We start from the raw sequence: 26678 nt of genomic DNA, 5'->3' as shown, positions 1-26678 counted from the left end.
CATATCGTATATTCAGTATCAAAATGACTTGTCAAGCGTAAGGATGTTCAACTCGAAGTTCACATGGCATAAGCTTACACACTTTCCAAGATCCTGCAAAAAAGAAAGAGTTGTACCAGACGTGGATGATTAACCTTAACATAACACCAACCAACTCACAACAAGTTCAAGAAAGTGTGTGCAGACCATTTTGAAGCATCTTGTTTCGATAGAAATTTGATAGTATTTATGATTTTTTTCTCATGAATGTTTTTATTGCTATTTCGTTCCAAGCCTGGTTGAAAGGAAATTGTCAGATTAATATAGTTCAGTATTTCTGCATTCATGCATTAGTAACAGATTTTGTTGTTTACAAGTAGAAGTTTAGTACACGGATAAAAAGTCACAGACAAAAAAATTGTTGAATATATACAGGAAAAACATCTTCAAATATTATATTATTTATTACATTTATTACATTTTAAGTTTATGAACTTGTTTACAAGCCTTAAAAATAAAAAGATATTTGATTTCAATCATGCAAAGGATATATATTTATAGGGACAATGAAGCCATTTAAGGTACCTAGCCACTTCGGCATTTTGATTTTATAACAATTATTTGATGTCATTGATATTTATTTAATAAATTCTGTTTAAAACTTGCTTTAAAAATAATATTTCAAGAACAAACCAAAAAAAGAATAAATTAATTTACGTTTTCTCGTTTAAAGAAAAATAAACTCGAAACTGAATTATGACGTTTTGTTCTGTGTCTTTCTGTCGTAAATTCACAAGTTCAATGAAGTATATATTGTTTAGGTGCAAAACAACTTATGTATACATATAAAATTACGTAAAACATTTAAAGGGTCATTTGTTTAATATAATAATGGTTTAAAAATAAGACTTTATTTATTTACATGTAGTATAATTACAGATGCTGTTTAACCCCCCCCCCCCTTCCTTTTCCATATTGTGCCATATAAAAGGTTGAAGAGGTGATAGGTAGATGGGAGCATATGTCTTCCCCGATTCGTGTGGAAACTTAATAGATCTTACCGCCCCCTTGTTATACTTTATAGCTGTCTACTAGGTCAACGCAGTTGCGTAGTCCTACAAGTTAAGGCTGAGCAGTTTCGGGATATAAAATGTCGACAGCTAGGCTATCGAAGTTTGTAATGATTTATGGTCAATCGTAGTAGGAGTATTTTTTCTTTCTAAATTTATGATAACAAGATAATAGATAGGAATACATCTAGTGGGGCGGACAATAATTTGGAAGTTGCAAAAGCATAAATATATTCTTAATGAGATTAAAAGGTATCTGTAGCGGCTTTAGACTTTTCGAAATGCTTGCCAAAAAAACAACCTTTTATATGTAATAGATTTTATTCATTTCGGGTACTTCTAATATGAAAACCGATCTTTTGAATTATTGCCAGAGGTCATGTAATAGTGTCACATTCAGGTATTCTAGTGACTTCCTGCGGGCTAATAAACTGGTGACATTACGCATTTCAGGTACATGCATCGTTTCCCAGCTGTTTGACCCAGGTGTGCACAGGTAAAAGTGCCATCGAAAATGCTGTCAGGTGTATTATACATCCTGTTAACAATGTATGTCCATAACCTGATTGAAATACACAAAGCCGTCCAAACATGAAATTAAGAGTTTAAAATTTATATCTATATATATATACAGGCTGATTGATTCTGACATGTGCAAAGACAGAAATAATAAGACCGTAAATTATTAATTTTGACTTCTGTTTCAAAATTCATGTGTAGAAGATTATCTGGTACTGGGCCATGTAAAATGATTTTTTTTTCAAATTTCAATTCTACTTTTCAGGGGCGGATCCAGCCATATTAAAAAAGGGGGGTTCCAACTATATGTCCCACTTCAAATGCATTGATCGGCAAAAACAAAACGGGGTTCCAACACCAGGAACCACTCCCCCTGGATCCGCCAATGCTTTTGTACACAATAGCTTACATAATGTTTTGTCAGCTTGTTTTATTTGCTTAGCAAATGTTTAATTTACGTTATGCGGTCTAGAGTTGTGATGAATAGTTTAAGAAAGAAAAAACATACTGCATCATTTTACAACATCGTTTGGAGTAAATCCTAGAGAATTTAACCGAGAGATTACGGATGACTATCTTTCATACTTTCTTGTCCTATTTCCGATATGAGCGGGCGCATTTACGAAATATTTTGCCTATTAGAAAATTTGCGCCCATTTATTTTCTACATTTGAAAATGCCTGTACCAAGTCAGGAATATGACAGTTCTTGTCCATTCGTTTTTGATGCGTTTTTTTATTTGATTTTGCCATGTGATTATGGACTTTCCGAATTGATTTTCCTCTGAGTTCAGTATTTTTGTGATTTTACTTTTTGTATGTGAAGAGACAAGCATGCGCAATTATGACACGAAGATGATACTTAGTTCGTGGCATGTCTCTAGAACGTGCGGTAATCGTTTGTCTGACCCAGCACACAAACTGACGATAAGCCATAAGCCTGCTTTGTATGTTAATAAGTACGTCTGGAGCTCTCCCTCCCTTCCAGTAAGACAAAGTTAACCTTTAAATTTTCTGTCAACATTTTTGATATTTTCGTTCAAATAGCTGAAGAATTAGTATGTGGTGAGAATTAAATTATTTTGATAAGGACATTACTTCCTGAATATTTTAAAAAAAAGAAGATCGCTTAGAACGAGCCTTTATATAACTGCAATTGGTAATTACTATCTATTTCAAAAATTCAGAATTCTAAGAATTTTTAATTCATTTACTCGTGTTTATAAGGACTTCATTATTCATAAATTTATTCAATTAAATTAATTCAGTATTTCTTTTTTTTTAACAAAAAATATTCAACGTCAATAATATATTTAATTAAACTGAGCTCATGGAAAATATTAAGATTCCCCCGTTTATCATTCATACGAAATGTTGTTCACACCTAGAGGAGTGAACCGTGACGGCTTAAATTCACTGAGTAAAGATCAAAAGATTCAAAATGCTAATCTTTTAATTAACTTGAATTTAACCACGCATTCAACAGGTAGTCACTATGTGTCAAAGTACAGTACACATTGTATTTGTGGGGCCGTATTTGCACACTACAAATGTACTAGCAGCACATATTTACTAGCCTGACGTAAAAGGTAAAAAGTACAAACATGCATTTTTAAAACACTACCAGCTATACATGTTAGTTCAAAATATCCGTCGGAAAAAAAATCATAAAAAAATATTTTATATGATTTACTTGTATCACTATAATCATTTCAGAAAATATTAAAATATAAATCGTACATTCTACTTTAAAGCTGAGCGCTGTTCCATCTTAATTATTAGTTGGTTAATAGCTACACCAAACGTCGTCTATGCGCTTTAAATAGCGTTATAAGATGATTAACGATTAAGATTTAAAATGAGATTATTTCCACTCCCGGCATGCTTAAAGACTTAAACTACGTCACATAAGTCAGGAAGTTCGAAGAAATAAAATTATTAATTCTTAATTTTCTCCTTTATTGCTGTTCATATCCAGATAAAACTTGGTGAATATGTTTTTTATGGTATTATGGACATAATTAGCTGATAAGTAAAAATTCGCGAATTATCCCTTTAATAACATTGAAATACTTAGCACTCTCTAGTAAGAATTTAAAACCATAACGTTAACTTACTAATACATTGAGGTATTGAGTCCCATAATGATACTCTATTTGTCTCTCTACACTTGATAAAGGGATAACTAAGACCTCCTACAACATATCCAGTGTCACATGCATACAGATATTCCTTTCCCACATGTTCTCCAACTGCAGCTACTGGAGGGACTATAGCATTAGAGACTGGAGGTATTGGTGAACATACTGAAATCGAATAAAAGATACAATACATGTACAGTAGTTGTCTTTGTTTATGTAATATATACGTGTTTCTCGTTTCTCGTTTTGTTTATATAGATTAGACCGTTGGTTTTCCCGTTTGAATGGTTTTACACTAGTAATTTTGGGGCCCTTTATAGCTTGTTGTTCGGTGTGAGCCAAGGCTCCGTGTTGAAGGCCGTACTTTAACCTATAATGGTTTACTTTTTAAATTGTTATTTGTATGGAGAGTTGTCTCATTGGCACTCACACCACATCTTCCTATATCTATTTTAAATCATTTTATTATGTAAAAAAATGCTCCAAAATTTTCCCATTTTTGCTCAAGAGAAGATAACTGACATAGGAGAAGTTATGATCAGATAGAGGTATTCATTTTCAACTGCTGGTCGAGGTTCCTTTCCGAGAGTATCACCAGCTTATAGCTATTAGTCAGCATTTTTGTGTTGACTTGAAATATCATTGATTATAGGTCACAATTACAAATCAACTATTTACAAAACTTTGAATTTTTCAAAATACTACAGATTTTCTAGCCATGGAATATATTATCTTAGCTATATTTGGCAAAACCTTTAGAATTTTGGTCCTCAATGCTCTTCAACTTTATACTTTATTTGTCCTTTTAACCTTTATGATTAGAGCAACACTGACGAGTCTTTTGTAGACAAAATGCTCATCTGGCATCTAATTTGTTTAACCTGGTATCTAGGATGAGTTTATATTATATATAATAATGGTACATATACTTACAATGAGGTTTTTCACATACTATTTTGTCTTTAGGAATTGCAGTTGTTAAAATAGTAGGTAAAGACTTTACGTAAGAAGTTTTAACCCAATAACCAATGGGATTCATAATGACTCCAATCTGTGCTGAGGTATTGTCGAATTCAAAGTTAGTATAAGTTAGTGATGATTCTTCACCTAACCAAACATAATCTTCTGTACGAAATTCATCTACCAGTCCAATGAATCTGTATGAAGGACCTAACCTGGTAAAGTAAAAGACAATTTGATAATTCAAGTTTGTTAATGGATATTTTCATATTTAGAATCAAGGTGGTACCCTACACCTTTCCTTAATAATACAATGTGATTAAAACGTTTAGCTGATTTTACAGAGTTATCTCCCTGTAGTGTTAGATACCACCTTAAACAAAACTTCCTATCTGAATTATTTATCAAGACAGGTGAGCTTAACAAGAAAAATGGGAGCTTCTTTTAATTAATAATTAAGTTTGGAGGAAATTAATTCATGAATACTGAAGTTTGTAAACCCCACACCTTCAGAAAACCCAGTTTTGTCCTATTTCAATTTTCCAAGTTTGAATTTGAGCTCAAAATGTACCTTAAACCTGAGAAACATGAAAATGGCCTTTGGTTGAGGAATTTGTTGAATCAACTTCAAAATTAAGGTCATAAAGTTGACCCATAAAAGAAAAGAGATCCAAATAATGGTATTTTTGGTAATGACCGTAAGGATTACGGTCCTGCATGGTAATTGGGTTAAGAACTGTAATTCCAGAGAACTCTCAATGTACACTGGACAGACATACAAAGAAGTTGCATATCTCCTCTGCTTTATCCTCTGTTATCAGACTTTTGGCATTTTTGATATATGCCAAAAGTTTGAATATTCTATTTATTTGTATCACCTTTACTTCTGTATTCACATGACAAAGCATAGTCAACAGGCTATCATAGGCTTCTGCTGTTGTTGACTTCGGAGCTTTAGAAAGCCAATTTTCATATCAACGAAGGTACATTGGGGAAAAAAACTCCTTTTGAGTCTGGTCTATTCAGAACTATATATATTAACACATTTTCACTAAAATGTAGCAACTTTACTGAGGAAAACAAAAGAACCATCTTCAAGTATATTTTTTTAACTCTTTGGTCATATTGTTCAGGATAATACATATAGCAAAAAAACTCACAAACAACTATCAATATACAGTGAAACCTGGCTTAACCGAATCCTGTATAAACCGTTAAAACCTGTATAAACCAAACATGTTCTTAAGCAACGTCATATCAATTTGTATGCGTTATGAACCTGATAAAACCGAACATCAGCCAATACAGAACAAAATGTTTAGTCCCTAAGAGATTTGGTTTAAACAGGTTTCACTGTAGTATTCCTTTTCAATTTCACCAACATACCCTAACTGTCTAATAACTTCATTTGTTGCTGCATCAGGTATAACAGCCATGTATGCCTTCAGTGCTCCACAATGAACTGCCGGATCACTATCTTCATCTACATATGATGAACCCATGTAATTCTTCTCGTCCATAAAGTAACAATGGCCGTCATGTTGAACCCAGGACACTGGACAGCTAACAGGACCTAGTACAAAATTTATTAATATGAGCTGCATCGGATAGAAATCGACCTTATGCAAATGAATATCAATACCTGTACATCTTATTTTGGGTGGAAAAATCTCTATGCAAAGTTTGTAACTGTTTGAAAATTGAAAATTGAGGTGATATACAAGATAAAAGAACCAAAAAAAACATACCAACAATCAGGAATGGGGTAATTAAAAATGTAATGGTAATTAAGTGTAATGCATTACAATTTTCCATGTAATTGAATGTAATGTGTAATTGAGCATTTTTTTTAATTACATGTAATGGTAATTTAATTAATTATATTGAAAAAGCATGTAATGCTCAATTACTTTTGAATTACATTTCAATTACATGTTCTTTTATGGTGTGCCAGATAGAATTTGTGTTTAATAATATAAGTTGTAAAATTGTATGTATTTTTCAAATATTGATATCACATGCTTTTTTTAATATATGAAGCTTGTAATTTATTTCGAAGTTTTTATATCATTTATTTGACCTACAGATTTTTTTTTGAATAGTCTAATTATAGTCTATAATTTAAAAAAATGTGAGAATCATATGTTAGTGTTGTTTAGATTTTAAGAAAGATCTTTTAACTAAATAGATTGATAAGTAATTAATCACCTTGTTAAACAAAAGCAAAAGAAAATGTGTCACTGTGAAACATCTTTCTTTAAATAGACAGTTATTTAGAATTTAAAATCACTGCATACAATCATTTTGTCAAATAAGTATATGCAAAAGGATTATAGAAATAAAAATTATCAGCTGTAAAAACAAACAGCAAGTAATCAGATTAAAATGTCCAGAGGCAATGTCACTATTACATGTATTTTATCTAATTAGCAAAATATTGCTAATATTTAGCCATTATATACATTGTTTGTAATAAGAATTATTTTCAATATTGTGACAAGCACACTTTTTAATATTTTTAAAGTAAAATAAAAAAATATTTTTATTTTTTTATAATTTCTTTATTCATATTATGTTTAATTCAATTGAGTTCATTTCTGAGATGTCAAAATACCCCTTGATGTATTGGCAAGTTAATAGGAACAAATTCCCTCCCCTTTCAATATAATGATCTTCTAATCGTAAAACTTCCATGTTCTGATCAAGCAATATCTAGCACATTAGCTCCCGTCGAAAGACTATTTACAATTGCTGTTTTCAGACCAGATAAATTCAGACTAGATGACAAAACATTAAAATAAATAAATTAAATGATTATCAAATGCAATGTTTAAACTATGCTTACATGAATATTTTAGACATGCATTATATATACATATAAAATATTGTTAAAAAATATCATGATGAAATGTAATGTGTAATTTAAATAATTACTTTAGTAAAGTAATTTTAATTTAATTAATTACATTTAAAAAATTGTGTAATGTGTAATTAGTGTAATTGATCATTTTTACAATGTAATGTGTAATTTAATTAATTACATTCCAATGTAATTGACCCAAAGTCTGCCAACAATCATCTTTTATTTTGTATTTGAATGTTCTATCAAAGTCTTATCAATGTACATGTATACATGCACTTCCATAAAGTTGATATCTATCTGAAGTAGCTCATATATTTTTTCAAGTTGTAATAACTTTTGGTTAATTTTGTATGAAATTGAATATAACTAACTGCCCATTGTTGAGGAGCTTGAATTTGCCTGCTTAACTTGCGCATGCAGAAAAATAATACACTAATGTCTGTCATCTTTTTAATTTTGAAGTAAATAAAATGTTGACACAGAAATATGTCTGGCCTGGCCTGAATGTAATCATGCAAGTATAATACAAATTTTAAAATTAAACGGGCAATACTTTAACATGTAGTATTCAAAGCCAATAAACCATGATTAAAGGTGCAGGGTCAAATAATCTCTTTTGAAAAGAGATGTCGAAATGATAATACAACTGATTACTAAATATCATTAAACTGACCTTATCGCAAATTTTTTAAGCAAACTATATGCAACCTTTAATCAGATCTTATCCCAAACTTACACATTATGGACATAGCCTAAGCTGCAACCACCACTGATGTCCCTACAGGAAACAAGGTGTCTTAGTATCACCTCTTTAACTTAGTGAGTAAGAATTTGCGGGCTATACATGATGCTGATGATGATACAGGGCAGTTAAATGCATTTGTTTATAGAAGACTCGAACACTTTAAGGTGAAATTGAAAATTAACCCAAACTTGTGTAAAGCTGGTAAAAGTAATATTGAGTAAGTTTCATTATGAAAAAAATCCTATCACTTGGTCTGAGTACACAGTTATCGTCCTATGATTTTCGTTGTTCATGAATATAGTCCCTTATGTGGACAGTGTGTTACTTACCAATTTTTTTTATACCCCTTCCAAATGTATTTCTTCATGTTTTATGCCTCAAAAAGCAAGTAGGGGGATGAAATTACACTGCAAATAAATTTGGGTCCTGAAGTTTACTATAATTTTGATATAATTTGTCCAAAAAGTAGTACAACATACTGTAAAAGTATTTTTGAGAAAGCGCAAATGGGATTTTTTTCACGTTCATTTCTTGTCCAAAAAAAATGCACTATGAAATAACTGTGTACTCGAACCATTTTACATTTGAATATACCTTCTTAATATGGAACCTAATAATGTATAGAATTTCTAAAAGGATACTTTCTCAGATAGATAAAGAAATAAATATCAGGAATTCATAAAACATTTCATATTTGTCAATGCATTAAATTAAAGACTTCTTATTTAATAAAACTGACACCAGCAACATACTTGTCTGACATATTGTTGACAAGCTCCCTGACATTCCATTCTGGTACCATCCACTCGGACACGTACATGTATCACTAATGCATGTAGAGTTATTCATACAAAACTCAGCCATATCATAACATGGTCCTTTACCAACAGGTTGAACTGAAAAAGAATGGAACAAAAGTTTGTCTTGAATACCAAGTCATATTTCTCCCCTTTCTCTTTTGTCTGGTGTGAAATGAGTGTTATAATTACCATTAAGTATAAAAACTGGTCCATTTGAAAACAAGATGGTACTTAATAGCTAAATGTCCCCTGCCTCTGTGTAAATGATGAATAAACTAGTATGTCCAGTACAAAGTTGTACCACTAAACATTATGTTTCCATCCACATGACATCTTTTATATCAGTGTCACATGTGACCTTGACATTTAACCTACTGACCACTGACCACAAAATAATGGGCTACTTCTTTGAACTTTTATATGGTTAAATTTTATTCTAATCAAGCAGGTGAAACTCTGGTTACCTTTAAGAAACCATTTATTCTCTATTTTTAGTTACTGTGACCTTTACCTTTGACTTTTTGACCCTATATTTAATAGACTTCTTTACCTCCCCTATATCTTTCCTTCTAATCAAGCACGGAAAACTCAAGACATCATCCAATAATCATAAAACACACTGATGGACAGACTGCAGGACAGGAATATGGATGGATGGACAGTCAGACAGACAAAGCAATAACTATATGTTCCCAAAAAATGTTCTATGGGAGATATTTTGCAGGAAGCATAATTAAATTGTCAAAGTCCCTTTACTCCTGAAATTATGGTTGAATCAGAAGGATGGTATAATATCATCAACTACACATGATGGCAAGAAATCCTACAAAGTATGAGAGCAGTCTTGAAGGAATTGAGCCCACAATGTGTGAATGTGTCTATGGCATGGTGTCAAAATACTCCATACAATAGTCCAAATTACCATAACTCTGTTTAAAACTCTCAAATCAAACTGATAGTCAAGAGACAAATTATTCTTATAAATATGCAAACTTTCTGTCAAAACCTGCTCCAAGTATTTTGCTGTTTTGAATGAACTGACAGACAGACGATGCCAAGAGGCCCTAGCAATTTGGGACAAAAAAAGAGAAGAAAATAAGTCTTTTAAAACTACTCATAGTTTGAAGCAATGCAGGAATATCTTTCAGTTTCAACTTTATTTGTTCAAGTTTTGAAATCACAAAACTCCACCAAAATTTTATACAAATACACAATGTAATATTATAACACAAGTTGAACATTACTTCACTTTAACAAAAAGGCTAATATGCATTTACTTTTCTACAATGGCTAGAGGTATAGGGAAAGGGTTGAGATCTCAAAAAAACATGTTTAACCCGCCACATTTTTGCACTTTCCCAAGTCGGGCGCCTCTGTCCTTTGTTAGTCTTGTATGATTTTTAATCTTAGTTTCTTGTGTATAATTTCGGAGTTTATTATGACGTCCATTAACACTGAACAAGTATGCATATTTGTTTAGGGGCCAGCTGAAGGACGCCTCCGGGTCAATTGAAGACCTATTGGTGACCTTCCGCTGTTGTCTGTTCTATGGTCGGGTTGTTGTGTCTTTTAACACATTCCCCATTTCTATTCTCAATTTTTATGTTATCTGCCAAGGAGATACACTAAACTGCAACATGTCAGCCCAATTATAAAATAAACCTACTGATTTTGGGCAATTTTTTTTTAAAAGGAATTTTTTTTTCAATTAGATAATCTTTTTAATAAATTACTTGTGAAATTGTTCAGTAGTGCATGATACATTATACATGTTCAGTTCTCAATTTATACAAAACTTCAAAGGTGTTTGTATTCTGCTATCTCATATTGTATTTTCTTGTAGTCTCATATTGTAGTTTCTTGTAATGTTCTATTGTATTTTCTTGTAAACTCTTATTATATATTTCTTGTAGTCTCATAGTGGGAATATTATTTCTGTAGTTTCAGTAGGAGGTTGTGTAATCTTTTGTTTGTGTAACTGTTGAGGGATCCTGATATAGCAAATCTCAATTAAAGTCAGCATGGAAATATGATAGCTAGCCCACATAAATGAGCAAAAAAGACCAAATAACTGCTCCAAAACAAAATGCAAACAAGGCAAATATAAGGGGTTTCTGTGTGTAAACCAAAACATAGTCTCAGCAAATCATACTGGCTTAAAGCAGAAAGACAGTTAGAATAAATAATAATATTTATTTAAAAATCATTTAATTTTGACCCTTGAGAAACACTCAGCATACAAACGGAATTTTGAGTTCCTGCCTGAGCAAGTCAGCTTGCAACCTTCAGTGTAAAGAAGAACCTGCCTACCGGACAATGCCCCAGCCGGGGAATGTGAAGCGAGGGTTCTCCACTTAGGTGATGAGACTAGGCGTCTCATCGGCAGCCAGGTAGTGCAAGGGTCTGCCTGGGGGATAGCCCATGTACTAGTGAAGTAGCAGGGGTCTATCAAACTGGCACTGGAATAAATTTGATAAAATTTGTCCCCGAAATGCTTGAGGATGAATGAAATTTTAGAAATGACCAGAGATAAAATTCCATTAAGGTCCAAAAACTCAGATGGAAACAGATGAGTGCCCCCAAGGATTTAGGAGTTTGGATTTATTCACCTTCAATAAAGTCATGAGAAAGAAAAAAAAATAATAATGAAAATAATGTTACATACTGATTCATAATAATGTTACTAAATGTATTACTAATGATATTTAGTATTTAAAGAGTAGAAGTTAATGTTAACAATATTCATTTACCGTACATCATTATAATTAATTTTTTTCAATGCTAACAGAAATTCAGCTTTTATTTTTTAATTTTTCTTCATTCGTTGGTGTTTGTCTTTGTGTTTATACCAATAATTCCATACAACATGAAGTTACTCACTTGGTAGACATTCTGTAGAGGTAACATCATCAAGTCCCAACTGGTAAAAGTAAGGCTTACAAATACATTTTTCATCGATACATTCTGAATTCTGCTTGCAAGGATCAGCTCCAAATCTCGAACAGTTTAGGGATCCAACATTCAACACTAGAAATTTTCAAAAATGAATAGAATTCATATATAAAACTCTCTGCAAAATTCATACAAATGAAGATACAATAAAACAAGCGACATACCTATGCCTGTATCACTCACCTCTTAGAAAAAATTGTCAGTTTAATGAATTAAAAATTTCATATGCACATAATATAGTGACTTTTTTTTGTTGCTGATCATTATTGCAATTTGCAAGTTTAACCTAATTCCAAGAGTTTCATAGATAACAGCCATAACTACAAAATCAATAAGAATCAACATTTCAGGGGCAATTACTCCAAAAGAGTAGTAAATTTTCTGAGTTGATAGTTCTTGTCATGCTGATAACTTTTGCAGTTTACATGTATAATAGTTTTCAAAAAAACAGCTAAAAATGCAAAAATTAGAAAAATGTATATTAAAAAAGATATTTAAAGGGCAATAACTCTAAAACAAGTCCACATATTTATCCAATTTTATTAGAGAAACATCTTGTCATAAGGATCCTTCTTGCAGTTTACACTTTTAATTTAGTTCTTAAAAAAGTTTTTACAATAATGATCAACAACTGCTAAAATTAGAAAAAAATAAATGGGGAATGTGTCCATGTGACACAGATGATAACACCACTGGCATACAAAATTATAAAGGGACATAACTGAAGCATAAAAATGCCACTACCAAAATTCAAACTTGATCTGTGTTTTGTGGTAATAAGCATTGTGTAAAAGTTTCAAAGCATTTGGTTGATGCAAACTTATGATAGATATGGACACTGATGCAAACTTATGATAGATATGGACACAAATTTAGATTTCTTTTCCATTTGAAAAGGGGCAAAACTTTAATCTAAAACAGTAGAAGTGACGCCACCAAAATTCAAACTTGATCTGTGTATTTTGGTAATAAGCATTGTGTATAATATTCATAATGTATATTTGAGGCAAACTTAAGTTAAAGAGCAAAAACAAAAATTCAGCAGTTTTTCCAATTGTAAAGGAGCATATAACTCTAGAAATAGTAAAAGTGACGACACCCAAGATCTAAATATTTTCTGTGTTTTGTGGTAGTAAGCATTGTGTATAAGTTTCATAACATTTGGTTGAGGCAAACTTTAGTTAGAGATAGTGATTCAGGGGCAATAACTCCAAAACAAGCTATTCGATTTTTCTCAAATTTTCAGGGTGGATAAATCGTGTCATGTTAATCATTTTTGCAATTAGACTTTTAACTAGCTCATATAGTTATTCTTTAAACAATGGTAAAGAATGCCAAAAAGTTTTAAATCAGTATTTCAGTGTACTAACTCCAAAACAGGTTGAGAGATTTATGACATCATTTTTACCCTGACAGTTGTCCGCTGATTGCTCTAGTTTTTAAGAGATGTTGGCCAAAAACTGTAATTTGACCCATATGTTCTATTTTTAGACACATCAAAGTTGGTTGATTAACCCAAATGAAAATCCCAAACTTATAGTTGATATCCTACAGATGAACCAGACAAACTTTGGATTCTATTCAAATAGCCGTTTCAAGGTGATGATAAAAGCTCACATGGTCATTCGGGCCAGAGGACCAGGTAAGCTGAAAATGTTGAATAGATATAAGCTAAATTTAAATATTTTTTTTTATTTTAAAGGAGAATGTATGTTTTCTTACAAATTTGAAAATTATACTCTTGGCAAACATGTGTAATTTAGTGTTTCCTACAGGTGGTTTTGGCGTGTAATGGCGCCCTGCCGCGATTTCTCGACGCCCTGCCCTTTTTGGGGAAAAAATTTGGCGCCCTGCCCTAGTTTTGTCGAAATTCCTGACGCCATGCCTTTATGGTACTGAAAGACATATTTCATGAATACCGCTCGAGTTATTTCCCTTCAAACGTAAACAAAAGTTCACTAGGACGCCATTTTGTAATCGATTTCGTAATCAGCTGATTAGCAAACTGCAATAGATTGAATAGTGAATACAGATACTAATCACGCGTCCTGATTGTATCCCCCAAGTCCCAGAAACATCGTTTTGCCTAGAAGATTAATGATATGACATTGTTTTGACCAGAAACTAAACCGGAAAACGATTTCAAAACATCGATTGCTTAGATCAATATTTTTGACAGCTGATAGATTTCTAATTTACATAATATACATTGTTTGCATGGTTGAACAAGCCAATGAATGGCGATCATGAGACATTTGTCAAAGTGAAAAGTAAAAATTCTTTGCAAACTATTTTTAAATACAAATGCTTGACTGTACCTTAAATGAAATGAATAAAAATCCAAACTAAATTATTAAAAGCAGAATAATCCAGAAAATAAATGAATTCCTTGATGAAATGTTGTCTTTTTTTACAAACATGTACATGATCATTTTAGGCGGGAAAAATACTTGGGAAAACACCTAAGTAACAGACAACTATTTCTGGCTATTTATAGACATTTAAAATAAACAGCTGATATGGTAGTGCCATGAAAGTAGTAAAACTTGGTGTATCTATATTAATTTAATTTGGAAAAGGGTGTAGAGGGGAAGGGGTTAATTTGTAAAGTTATTTTTTTTTTGTAATTTACTAAATTTTGGTTACTAAAAATGACCAGACAAATTCTTTAAGTTAATCATTTTAAATAGTCCATTCATATTTAAAAAAAAAAACCAACCTATCACCCTGATCTTTTTTATGGAACTCTGGCTTTGGCAAACCAACATTTTTTTTCAATGTGGTCCCACATCAAGAATATGATAGACCCAGAAAGAAGTCTGTTACATGTATATATTTTGAACAATAACTATTAAGAGGTCATTAAACTAGTATTTTTTAAATGAATCCATTTTATAGAAATTGCCTGTTTATGTTAAGTAAGTGCCCTAAAATTGTTGTCTATCGCGCTTAATGTGCCCTCTGAGCTAACAATTACCCTGCCCTTTTTAAAAGCTGCAGGAAACACTATAATTGTGAGATATACTAAGACAGGCAAAAAAAACACATATGTACTATAATCCTTACAATTCTTTTTACAGATGTATGGTTTATAAGTAAGTTCAGAAAATCTTCCACAGTCAGAACTGGAATACCACATTGTATTGGTATCATTGCCTTCAAATACCCTCTTCAGGGCCACACACTGTCCAGCACCGGATGGTTCAAGATCTGGTGCCCACCGAGTATATGTCCACTGTGAATAAGGGTTAGATGACCAACTATAAAATCCATTCTGTAAAATAAAAGATACACATATAAAACAAATAAAATTCCTTTGGCGACTGTGAATTCATTTGTTTTCGTAGGTACCAATTTTCATGGATTAAGGAAAATTGACACTTTCTTGGATATCTAATTTCATGGTTTTGCCAAAGTCTGAATTATATTTATAAACCAAATAGAAAATTTTCAATTCTTTGAACATTCAAATTCTTGGAAAACTTATTGGAGTTGACAACAAAGACCGCTTTCAAATCATATTGGTGCAAAATGGCTATACCTTGATGTGTGGTAATATATTGATCATACCAGAAAATGTGTATAGTCATCCATATGATAATGGAATCACATGTTCTTTGTCTTTTGGAAGAAATTTTGTATTTCAGATGTTCATCCTGAAAATTTATTCTTCCTAAAGCAGACTTTATATTACTGTGTGATTTATTAGAATATCAGAATCATTTTGAGGACAGATTCACCAGATTTGACTACAAGTTTTATACAGTTTAATGTTTATTTCACCCAATGCATTTCATATGACAACTTTAGAGACCCACATGTTTATGTTTTTAATTTAAATTTTGAAAAGCTTGTACCTTAAACACAAACACACAGAACTATCTTCAATATGCCATAATTTTGATGCATCATTCTTTTTTATCCAAACAAACCTTTATTATGAAAATCATATAAAGATTACACACCATTATCCTTGCTCTGTAATTTTGTTCTAAATTTCACCATATAACCCTTTGTAGGTGATGCTTATAAAAACATTAAATTTACCATAATTCTACAGTTACCACCACTCCAGTATAGTTGATTACTGTTATGATCAAGTAGTGTCTTTATAAAATCCATTTCCTCCACACTGTAGACCTCTATCAAGGTTGCACCATTATTTAGACAAACAGTAACTGCTGTTAACCAGGGAACTTTCTTTTCAATAACTCTGTAGCATGATGTAGTTTCCTGTTCCCAGCCCTGATCACACTGTAGGCCATCTATTTATAAATACATATGCCCATATTATAAGAAGTACATACAAAGTAGACATCTATTTATAAATACATATGTTCTTATGGTAAGAAGTAAATACAAAGTTTTCAAATAAAATGCTAAAAGAAAAAGAAAAAAATTTACCAAATTTTCCTATCTTTCTGTTTCTTCTTGGTTTAACTTGGTAACATTAATCATGGCAGCTTTACAGTTTTGTAGACAAAGTAAAAAGAAGAAAGATATTTGAATTCTTTCCACATACTACCAGAAACATTTTGAACAAAAAAATGTCACTGATGGACGGACAAATGAGGACAAATGCTTACTTCATTCATTGTAACTGGGCAATAATAAGAGCTATTGTATGTCACTGCACCTGCCCAAAGTCAGGAGCCCATTGTTCAGTGGTGGTTGTTTGTTTTTTTACATAGATAAGACTGTTGGTTTTCCTGTTTTAATTGTTTTACACCAGTCATTTCTGGGCCCTTTATAGCGTGCCATTTGGTGTGAGCCTCTGCTCCTTGTTGGAGGCCATACTTTGACCTATAATTGTAATGTTTTATAAATTGACTAAGATGGCAATTTGTCTCATTGGCAGAGGCACTCATATCACATCTTCTGATTCATACAATGAGATAACTATCAAACAGTTCAAATAAAGTGGATGTATGCAACTATAGATCATTGTATGGCCTTCTACAATGAGCAAAACATGTACTGTAAAATCAGGTATACCGGTAAGGTGAGTTGAAAAACAAGAATGTGTCCATAGTACATGGATGTCCCACTCGCATTATCATTTTCCATGTTCAGTGGACCGTAAAAATGGGGTAAAAACTCTAATTTGGCATTAAAATTAAAAAGATCATATCATAGGGAACATGTTGTTCCAAGTTGACTGGATTTTTTCAACTTCATCAAAAACTAACTCGACCAAAAACTTTAAGCGGGACAGACTAACAGAAGGACACACAGACCAAAAAACATAATGCCCATAAATGGGGCAGAAAAAGGTTGAAAACCTACCAAATACACATTTTGGAACATTGCTCCAAGTTCCACTACTAGAACATGTTAAGAAGTCATCGTACAAATCTGGTACTTTAAATCCAGTATTACATGTGTAATCCACAGTAGTTCCTACAGGTGTCACTGATGGTAAATTTGTTAGACTTCCAGATAATGGATTAGATGGCAACCTGCATTCTACAATACAAAATTGAGAAAAATGAAGAACAGAAACACTTTTATTACCGTACAAACTTAATGTAATATAGAGGTTCCAAGTTCGAGCCTGTATTGCTGAACTGGTATTTTTGCATAATATTGATAAATACAACAACAATATTTTGGTTTTCAAGATAAAAGTCAAAGCTGCATATAAACTGTTGTTATAAAATTGTGTCTAACCTGTATGTAATTTTGATATTATACATGTATAATACAAAATAGTTTAATTAAAATTACAATAATTCTACAAGTAAAATATGTAGAAAAAGAAGGACGAAAGATACCAGAGGGACAGTCAAACTCATAAATCGAAAATAAACTGACAACGCCAGGCTAAAAATGAAAGAAGACAAACAGACAAACAACAGAACACATGACACAACATTGAAAACTAAAGAATAAGCAACACCAACCCCACAAAAAACTAGGGGTGATCTCAGGTGTTCCAGAACATTCAGAACATTCAGAGCCATCTTATGCAGTTTTACAATATGTTTTATGGGATAAGCATGGATTGCTGTATTCCAATAGTCTATTATGACATACGAGTAAATAAAATCCATATTTATAATATTCTTACCTTCGCGATACATATGTTCATTAGGTGAATCATTATTGTTTCCCGGGGCTATGGTACTGTATAACTTGCAGGTCAGGGTATCAGGATAGTAACTTATAGACCTACAGTTTTCGTTGTACTGACATTTAAGATAACATGCCATATCATTTAGTACTAGGTCATGTTCTATCAATGGTATCCTTCCTACATTGTCTTTGTTAGATTGGTAATAAGAGGAATCTGTAGAAAAAAGAAAGGCATTTTTACAATATATATTAATGGATTTATTTTTAAATTGAATGATTCTTTTAAAATTCATTGAAGTGGAAAAGTGTTGACCAATGCTCATTAATTGTATGAAGCACAAAAGCACTTATTATTAAAAATGTGTGCAAGAACAATGCTTTTACAATAGGCGAGTGACTTATTTCAAAAAGACGCTTAGTTAACGACTTTAATGCACCCACCTAACACACGGCTGAATTATATATCATTCGAAAGCTGTTAATCTATACTTTCTGTTTTGCCCGGTCGTAAAAAAATCGTACGGTGCAATTTTTGTTAAATCAAGGTCAAAGGTCATGAAAAAACATTCCAAAATTTGCGATTACTAAATAAAACGCCATTTTCTAATTCTTATACCATAAACTTTTCCAAAAGATCATATGAACTTTATGGAACATGATACAGAATTTCCAAATCAAACAAAAAATAAGAGATTCGATGCGCAAAATTTCCCGAAAATTGAAATTTATCGCAAATCCTAAAAAAATGAAAAATTATCCAAAAGCAAAATATATCTTGGGGAATCGATATTTGTATGCTAAAAAAATAGATAAATGTATATGTTTTAGGTCAAGGAATATTTGTTTTGTAATTTTAAGATGCAATTATTAATTAATGTTCATGGAACAGCCTTCTATTGAAGTGTTTGCAGTTGCCCAAAAATCTGCCATCTGCAAATAGCGATCATTTTGTTAATCTATGTTAAAATAGCACATCGCTAATTGTGAATATCAGGGAGAAGAATGATTTTCCATAATAAAAGAAGGGGTATTTAAGTAAGAAAAGAATAAATGTGAGGTAATTGAGGTTAAAATATGTTTTTTACAAAGTCAAACTTTTTTACTTTTTGTAATCATGTTCAAATGCAAACATTACTTTGCGACTAAATCGTAGGCAACATTGAAATAAGTAACCCTGTTTAGAAACACTTGGTTGTCTAAAGCGGGATGTAAACGGACTAGATAAAATGCGGCTGCTTCTTGTTTAGTTTAAAATCGTGTTATAGTAAGTCATATTAAATGTGTTTAGAAGTTTAATCGCTTTAATTATTTGAATAAAAGATGCTTTGAGCATTTTCTGCATAAGCTTTAAAAATACAAATGCATGTCATTGTGTATGTAAAACACTATAAGCAGTTGTGAAATAACAAAATGAAAAAGTTAAATACCCTTCCTGACCTCATAAGATCATTCGCTGTTTTAGGAGTGTTCGTTTTCATGGTATGCTGTGTTTTTTGGACTGTTGTTCGTCTCTTGGACTTTGATTTTATTTTGTTCACGGTTTTTTAAATTAACTTTATTTCATTCATGGTTTGAGATGTTGATTGTCCCTTTGGTATTATTTTACTTTAAAGACATTAACTTGCAGTAATGAAAATCGGCCAAAAAATCACCTCAAAGTATAAAAGTGAAGAAGATTAACGCAATAAGACAAATATCCGCGAAAATAACTTAATTTGCTCACGGTGATATATATATAGAACAAAATCGTTATCATGATACATATAGCTACATTGATCTATAATTTTTTAAACCTTTTACTACTTGAAAAGTGACGAAATATATCAAAGGGACATCAAACTCATAATTAAAAACGAACTGACAAAGCCAGGCAAAAAATGAACAAGACAAGCAACAGTATACAAAACACAACATATATAACTACAGAGTGAGTTACACAAACCCCCAAAACAAATTTGAGTGAACTCAGGGGCTCCCAAAGGGTAGGCAGATCATGTTCCACATGTGACACCCGTCTTAGTTTAAACATATTTATTTATAGTGGATTGGGAAACAAGTTTTGCAACTTAAATTAATCGCTTTCCACTTTGCGGGTGCGAGTGCTGCCTTGTAGCGGCATTAGCCTGCTCTTTTTCCGAAATCTACAAAGGTGTGTTTAACGTGCAAGAGATATGGCTCTCTTTTAACATGGGTCAGTCATTTATCGTCCCCTTCCGACGGACTTTCATCGTTTCCTCAAGACCATACTCGCAAATGGTGTCAAGGAAGAGCCGAAAATTCAGTCCCTGAAATTTTCATCACGGAACGGGAATCGAACTATGAACTTTTGTGTTAGTAGTCCGATGCACTAACCACTACACAACAGCTCTCTTTTACCCGTCTTGTGGCTCATGTATTTCCAAACTCGGTGCCAAGCTATATTCGGTTGGTGACATTCACGGCAGAAATGACGGCAATTTGGTTACGTCGATGGAACTTATCAGTCGTCATCTGACGAAACAGATATCTCATAATTGTCAACCAACTCGTAGTGGCGTCCATGAAATTTTCAAAGGGATGATTCCAACTTTGCATTTGAACTCTGGTTTAAAACATGTTTAAACCACCATTTTTCTTCAAATGTCCTGTACCAAGTCAGACACATGGCAGTTGGTATCGAATAATCTGTTTCTTTGTATGTTGGCGTTTGTTTTTGTAGCGGTTCTGTGTTTCTGTTATATCGTTGTGTTCCTCTTATAGTTATGTGTTTCCCTAGTTTTTGCTTTGTGACCCGGATTTATTTCAGTTACTAGTAAATCGATTGATGACTATTGAATAGCGGTATAATATAGTTGCCTTTATTTCAGAGGAGTTGAGGCTCAATGAAATTGGTCTCCTCCTTTAGTAGTGTAGATATGCCGGCGTTGCTATAATGTTGTTACATAGAAATGAAAAGTTTATAATTTGGTAGTAAGGGGTGTTTTTATGGGTTGTTTTATGCTCATCTCTTTTGTCGTAAAACTTGTTCTCAACCAACCCTCATCATCGATTTCAAGATACGTGATAGAGTAAACTATATCTGTTGAGTCTTTTATTTTCAATTTCAATGGAAAATACGAGTCCAACATTATCACAAAGTTTGCACTATTCAGTGAGATGACATCATCTATATAATGGAAAGTGAAGTTTCAAGATAATGATAGCTTCTTTTCAGTCGTCATCAGAAACTCTTGTATAAAGTCATCCTCGTATGAAAAATGAACTAGTCATTCAAGCTTTTCAGGAAGTCTAGTTGTAACTAGAATCGTTGCGTATTAAATATATATATTTTTTCTTCAAAATTATTCTTATTTGATGAATTAATGCATGTAAACAATGAACAACGCAATTTAAGCAATCAAGTAGTCAAGCTTTATAATGTGTTTACTAGTTTTTGACATTCTTTGAAATTTCAATTTTCATCAATTTATTTTCTATTTATTTTGGTCAAAATTTTCAATTCACATTAAATAAATAAAAGGTCTTTTCACTACATCAATATTTATAATGAAGCTTCAAATCAAACAATTAGAAAAGTCGAAATATGTTTATTTTAGTCTGGTAGTTATAATGCAGATTGCAATCTCTTAGTTTTACCCCCTTTATTTCAAGCATTAAGATGATTCGCGCACATATTTTTTTACTCTAAATTTTTGAGATTCTTAAGAATTTGTTTATTAAATCTTATATTGACCACATACAATGTTTAAATAGGAAGAAATGCTAAAAAGCTGTTTTTTCGCAGATGGCGGTCTTTTGGGCAACTGTATGCGTTGTTATGATTTGCTGTTTTATTAAAAGTAAGCATAATTTTAGGAAATTTTATGATGTCAAAAACTTCTTTGATAGTCATTACAGGGTTTTACTTAGTTTTAATTGATTAGCATTTGCACCAGAAAGAAAAATTTAGGTTTTCACTCATTTTGTTAACTTTAACTCGAATTTCAGGAAACATGTGCTCTCTGTCAAAAAAACGCTTTAAATATTTAAAAATGCATTTGAATAATGACTGTTAATCTCTCTGCTAAAAGTTTAAATTGTTTGCATATGTGAATTTAGTATATAAAAGTCATATTATGCAATCAGGCTGAAATCTCAGAAAATATGCACTTATTCGTCCTTCAAGGCCTTTGATCTTGATTTGACGGAAATAGCACCGTACGATTTTTTTACGACCAGGCAAAACAGATAGTACAGATGTGTAGCTTTCAAATGATATATAATTTAGCCGTGTGTTAGGTAGGTGCATTAAAAATTTAATTTTATGGTTAAAGTCACTTGCCTACAACCCTGTTAAATTATAAAATAAGTCTTCAATTTTTATAACTACATTGTTATGGTACAACCATGGAATTAAGAGTTTTTTTTCCATTTAAAGCAAAGATAATGTTGTTAAGAGCTGTTATAGTATTAAAGCTTATTGTAATAGCTCGAATTTATAATATATTAGGATAAAACCTCCATGCAATGTAGATATAAAATATGTGTCTCTTAACATTAAGAAAATATGTCTCTTTATATTTGTTTTGGTTTTTTTTGTTTATTTTTATTTTTATTTTTGTATTTGTATTTTTAAATGTCTGAGCTGGTATCATTCCTGTATTGGAATTTACACCAATAACATTGTTTGATTTGATTTGATTTGATTTTTTTTTCTTTTTGCTTTTTCAATGTATTATTTTAACATTGTCACTGGAAGCACAAGCAGTCATGGCAGTTAAATTTCATAGGGAAATAAAATATGGTATTGGAGTTTCTCAATATTGTTGTCAGACAATTAAAATTTCTCAAAAAACATTCATGTAATGTAATTATCTAGAGATAAAACTAACTGTGTAATAGATCAATGTTATAGAACATATGTAAAAAGTATTAAAAAAAAAAGGCACTTTTCACCTTAAATAATAATTTCTCAAATTTTGTTTTAAATATAATAGTTTATTGGTGTACTTATTTTTGTTTTAGTAATAAGAAAATATCATGGAGATCATCAGAATAGTGTTTGTTGTCTAAATTTTACAAGTATGAGTGATGTATAATAAAAACATGTAAAAATAGAATTTTCCTTTTGTTGCCATCATTGATCAAGACGTTACAATTATTTTGATGTTTTGGCCGCTTTTTACATTATTAGTGCAAAAAGGCTATTTACAGCGAGAGCTTTTTCAAATATTCTAACGAAACTAGTTCAAAAATTAGAAAAAAGGTCTTTAAAATAAAATCTATCCTTGTTGATTACTACTAAAAAATCATTCCATAATTCCTTACATTTTTCATCAAAATCAAAAATATTGCTTAGTTACATATATTTTGCCTTAACCAAAACTTTATCCTGATAACGAATGGACAAGCAGATGGATGGATAAACTTGCACATATGTAGACTCAGACCAGGAAACTTTATGCTGTCCCTTCTATCATATTAAAATGAGGCATATACATCAATATAAATATCTTTTTTTTTATATGTATACCTGTCATGCCTGTAAATGTACTAAATATTCACTGTTCAGGGGTAAAAAACAATTAGAGTTGTTTTGTAGAGATCAAAAAATAATATAATCTACTGTCAAAATGCTACTTCAAATTTCAACCCTCAAAATGTTTAAAAGTACTCACAATCCACCAGTTGACATATTGATGCTGTATTGGCCCATTTAGGGTCACAAGTGGCAGCACCATATCTGACTCCTAATTCTGATATTCTCTGATAAATACAATCGTCGTCTCTGGACCATCTGCTTTGTATTGGTGACATCCATGGTATTTGTGTGAGGTCAGTTACATTGTAATGAGGAATACCATGTGCATAGAAACTTCCATTCTCAAACTTAAATATTGACCAGAAATTTTTTCCTGAAATTAAAATCATTTCTACGTTAACTACGTTGCTTACTCTTACCTATCTGATTTTAACTTTCAGGCTTACTATCAAACTTTCTTCTTACCACAATAAAAGAAAGATCTCATTCATGTTTAATAAAGAAAAATCATAACAGTCATCAGATAAAAATATATAGCCAGAGAGGGAAATAGAAAAAAACTGAGGTCAGATGTACATAAACTCCTTGTGTCCAATCCACATACCATATATTGTTGACCAATCAATACAGAATATTATAAATTCATTTATTTTTGTGGATACCAATTATCCTGAGTTGAAGGAAACTTACACTTTCATGGATATTTAATTTCGTGGTTTGGATAATTTCTGCCATAACAAGGCTACGTCAGTGGTTGTCGTTCGTTTATGTGTTACATATTTGTTTTTCGTTCATTTTTTTATATAAATAAGGCCGTTAGTTTTCTCGTTTGAATTGTAGCTTTTATAGCTGACTATGCGGTATGGGCTTTGCTCATTGTTGAAGGCCGTAGGGTGACCTATAGTTGTTAATGTCTGTGTCATTTTGGTCTCTTGTGGACAGTTGTCTCATTGGCAATCATACCACATCTTCTTTTTTATATGAAAAAGTTGCGGTTCACCTGTACCAACGAAAATCACGAAAATTGGTACTCAACGAAAAATAATGAATCCACAGTAGTTAGGATCATGTTTGATACTGCAAAGTAATACAAAAGTCTCACCAACATCGACTGTGGCAGTAGGTAAACAAAAATGTAGGTTCAATAAGGCACTAAAATGGCCCAATTTTTTTAGCTTAAATTTCAAATTAAGATTCATTGACCAATATCACAATGAATCATAGCTCATACATTGACTAGATAGGAAATAAGGTTTTTTTTTTGAAAATTTACGTTCCTGTGTTTTATTAATGACGTCACAAATAGTACCCATTTTGATTTTCCACAAAAAATCAATGGAAATGGGTAAATTTCGATTGGTTAATTGACAGGAAACACAGAGCACATATGTTGACAAAAAAGATCTTTCAACATAATGTTTAAAATGACATTTTGCATGTCTAGCTTGAATATTTAATTTGTTGACACCGTCTCTTTTTACTGGTCGTAAATTCAGCTGAAATCTGATCGATTTTGTCAAATTTCACCAAAATCTCTAATTAAGACCTATTTGGGAAGTAAAAATCTACAGGGAAGTAAAAATCTACGCTCTTAATAAAACTTTGACAGTAAAAGTTCTTTTTAACTTTTGCACATGTCTTTCAGTCAACTTGAACATTGTTATCTTGTTACATTGAACTTTATAATCAGGCCAAATATGACCCTTACCAATCTTACTCCTTTACATTTTCAAATTCTTTTCCTGAAGTTAGTATTTATGGAGCAATAAAAAAACAAAAGAGAAGTTTAAAAATATGATTCTACTTTATATGTTGAAACATCCTAAGTTCCTGTTTATTTTTTTTTTAGAGTAAACATCATGTTTTTTTTTTTTATATTTGTTACAAGTGAAGATCATAAAGAAGCTTTAAATATTTGTGTCATAAAAATATAAGAAAAAATGATAAAGAAATTACTGATGTTGTTAATTAATTTACCCAAATATCCAAAGTAACTATGTGTGACTGTCATTGAGAAAATGGGTCCAGATGAGATTTATACATAGTTTTTTGTATTTTTTCAAAGCTACTAATGTCAATGAATGTGCTTACCATGAATACAAAATTTTATGATGATATCTCAACTGGTTTTGAAAATACAGCATGTTCATATTCGGCATGCATTTGCGTAAATTATACATAATCAGAAAATATTATATCAAAATGTTGACTTCCATTTGGAGCTTAACTTACCATAACCAGACCTGCCAAAATTTGTAAACAAAATATCTTCCCAGTCTTTAGTAAATACTGTCAGTAAACTTCCGCCACGACTTTCACATTCTGTGGCCGACAACTCCCACGACTTTATATCTTGATGTATCAACATAGTGTCCTTTACACTTACTTTCACTAAAATAATAAAATAAAACTATTGTGGATTCATTATTATTCATTGAATACAAATTTTCATGGATTTCGTTGGTACAGGTTAACCACGAAATTAAATATCCACTTATATGTAAGTTTTCCTTAATCCACGAAAATTGGAACCCATGAAAATAAATGAATCCACAATATTTAAGTACTGTCCCTCTTACAATTTCCAATGTCAATTACAGTCACATTAAAACCACATTTAACAATTTCTATTACCTTAAAATAAGCACCAATTAGGCTGGATCTTTACTTGATTTAGTACTAATTTATATTGCAATTTGAATAAATCATATTAAAGATTTACTTCTGGCTGTTGTGGGAGTGACTTCTTTTTCAGCTGATTGGAATTCAAAGATGCTGTATAAGGAACTCTCCAGGGTGGGTCTCATTGGGGTCTAAGCGTGACGCGGGACTGACGATTTTTTATTAGCGTGACATGTGAAAGTCAAATTATTGTGGCGTGAAAACAGGAAATGAAGTCTAGCAGGACACAGAAAATTACAAAAAAATTAGAATTGCTTACGTACATAGTGTAAGCAGGATATGGGAATCTGACAAAACAGTAAGCGGGATCTGCGATCAGAACCCCAAATGAGACCCCCTCCTCACAAGACATTATTCTATCCATGTCAAGTTTACACTTCACAGGCAGGTATT

At 31.8% G+C, this 26678-nt stretch overlaps 1 protein-coding gene across 1 annotated transcript; it reads right to left on the bottom strand.

Annotated features, from left to right (window-relative positions):
• Positions 1-31: 31 nt before the first annotated feature.
• Positions 32-26410, bottom strand: LOC139489854 (uncharacterized). The gene is made up of 13 exons (XM_071276701.1): positions 26326-26410; positions 25836-25994; positions 23740-23976; positions 18099-18317; positions 17315-17494; positions 16076-16293; positions 15095-15302; positions 11957-12103; positions 9029-9172; positions 6055-6241; positions 4642-4883; positions 3685-3873; positions 32-93 (listed from the first exon to the last, which is right to left on the bottom strand). Exons 1-13 carry the CDS (start codon positions 26408-26410, stop codon positions 32-34), a joined length of 2277 nt encoding a protein of 758 aa, XP_071132802.1.
• Positions 26411-26678: the final 268 nt, after the last annotated feature.

This window comes from Mytilus edulis, chromosome 9 (genome assembly GCF_963676685.1).
Source record: "Mytilus edulis chromosome 9, xbMytEdul2.2, whole genome shotgun sequence".
In the NCBI taxonomy this organism is placed as follows: domain Eukaryota; kingdom Metazoa; phylum Mollusca; class Bivalvia; order Mytilida; family Mytilidae; genus Mytilus; species Mytilus edulis.
The sequence above is the reverse complement of the archived record's forward strand: the minus strand, read 5'-3'. Positions and strand labels throughout refer to the sequence as shown.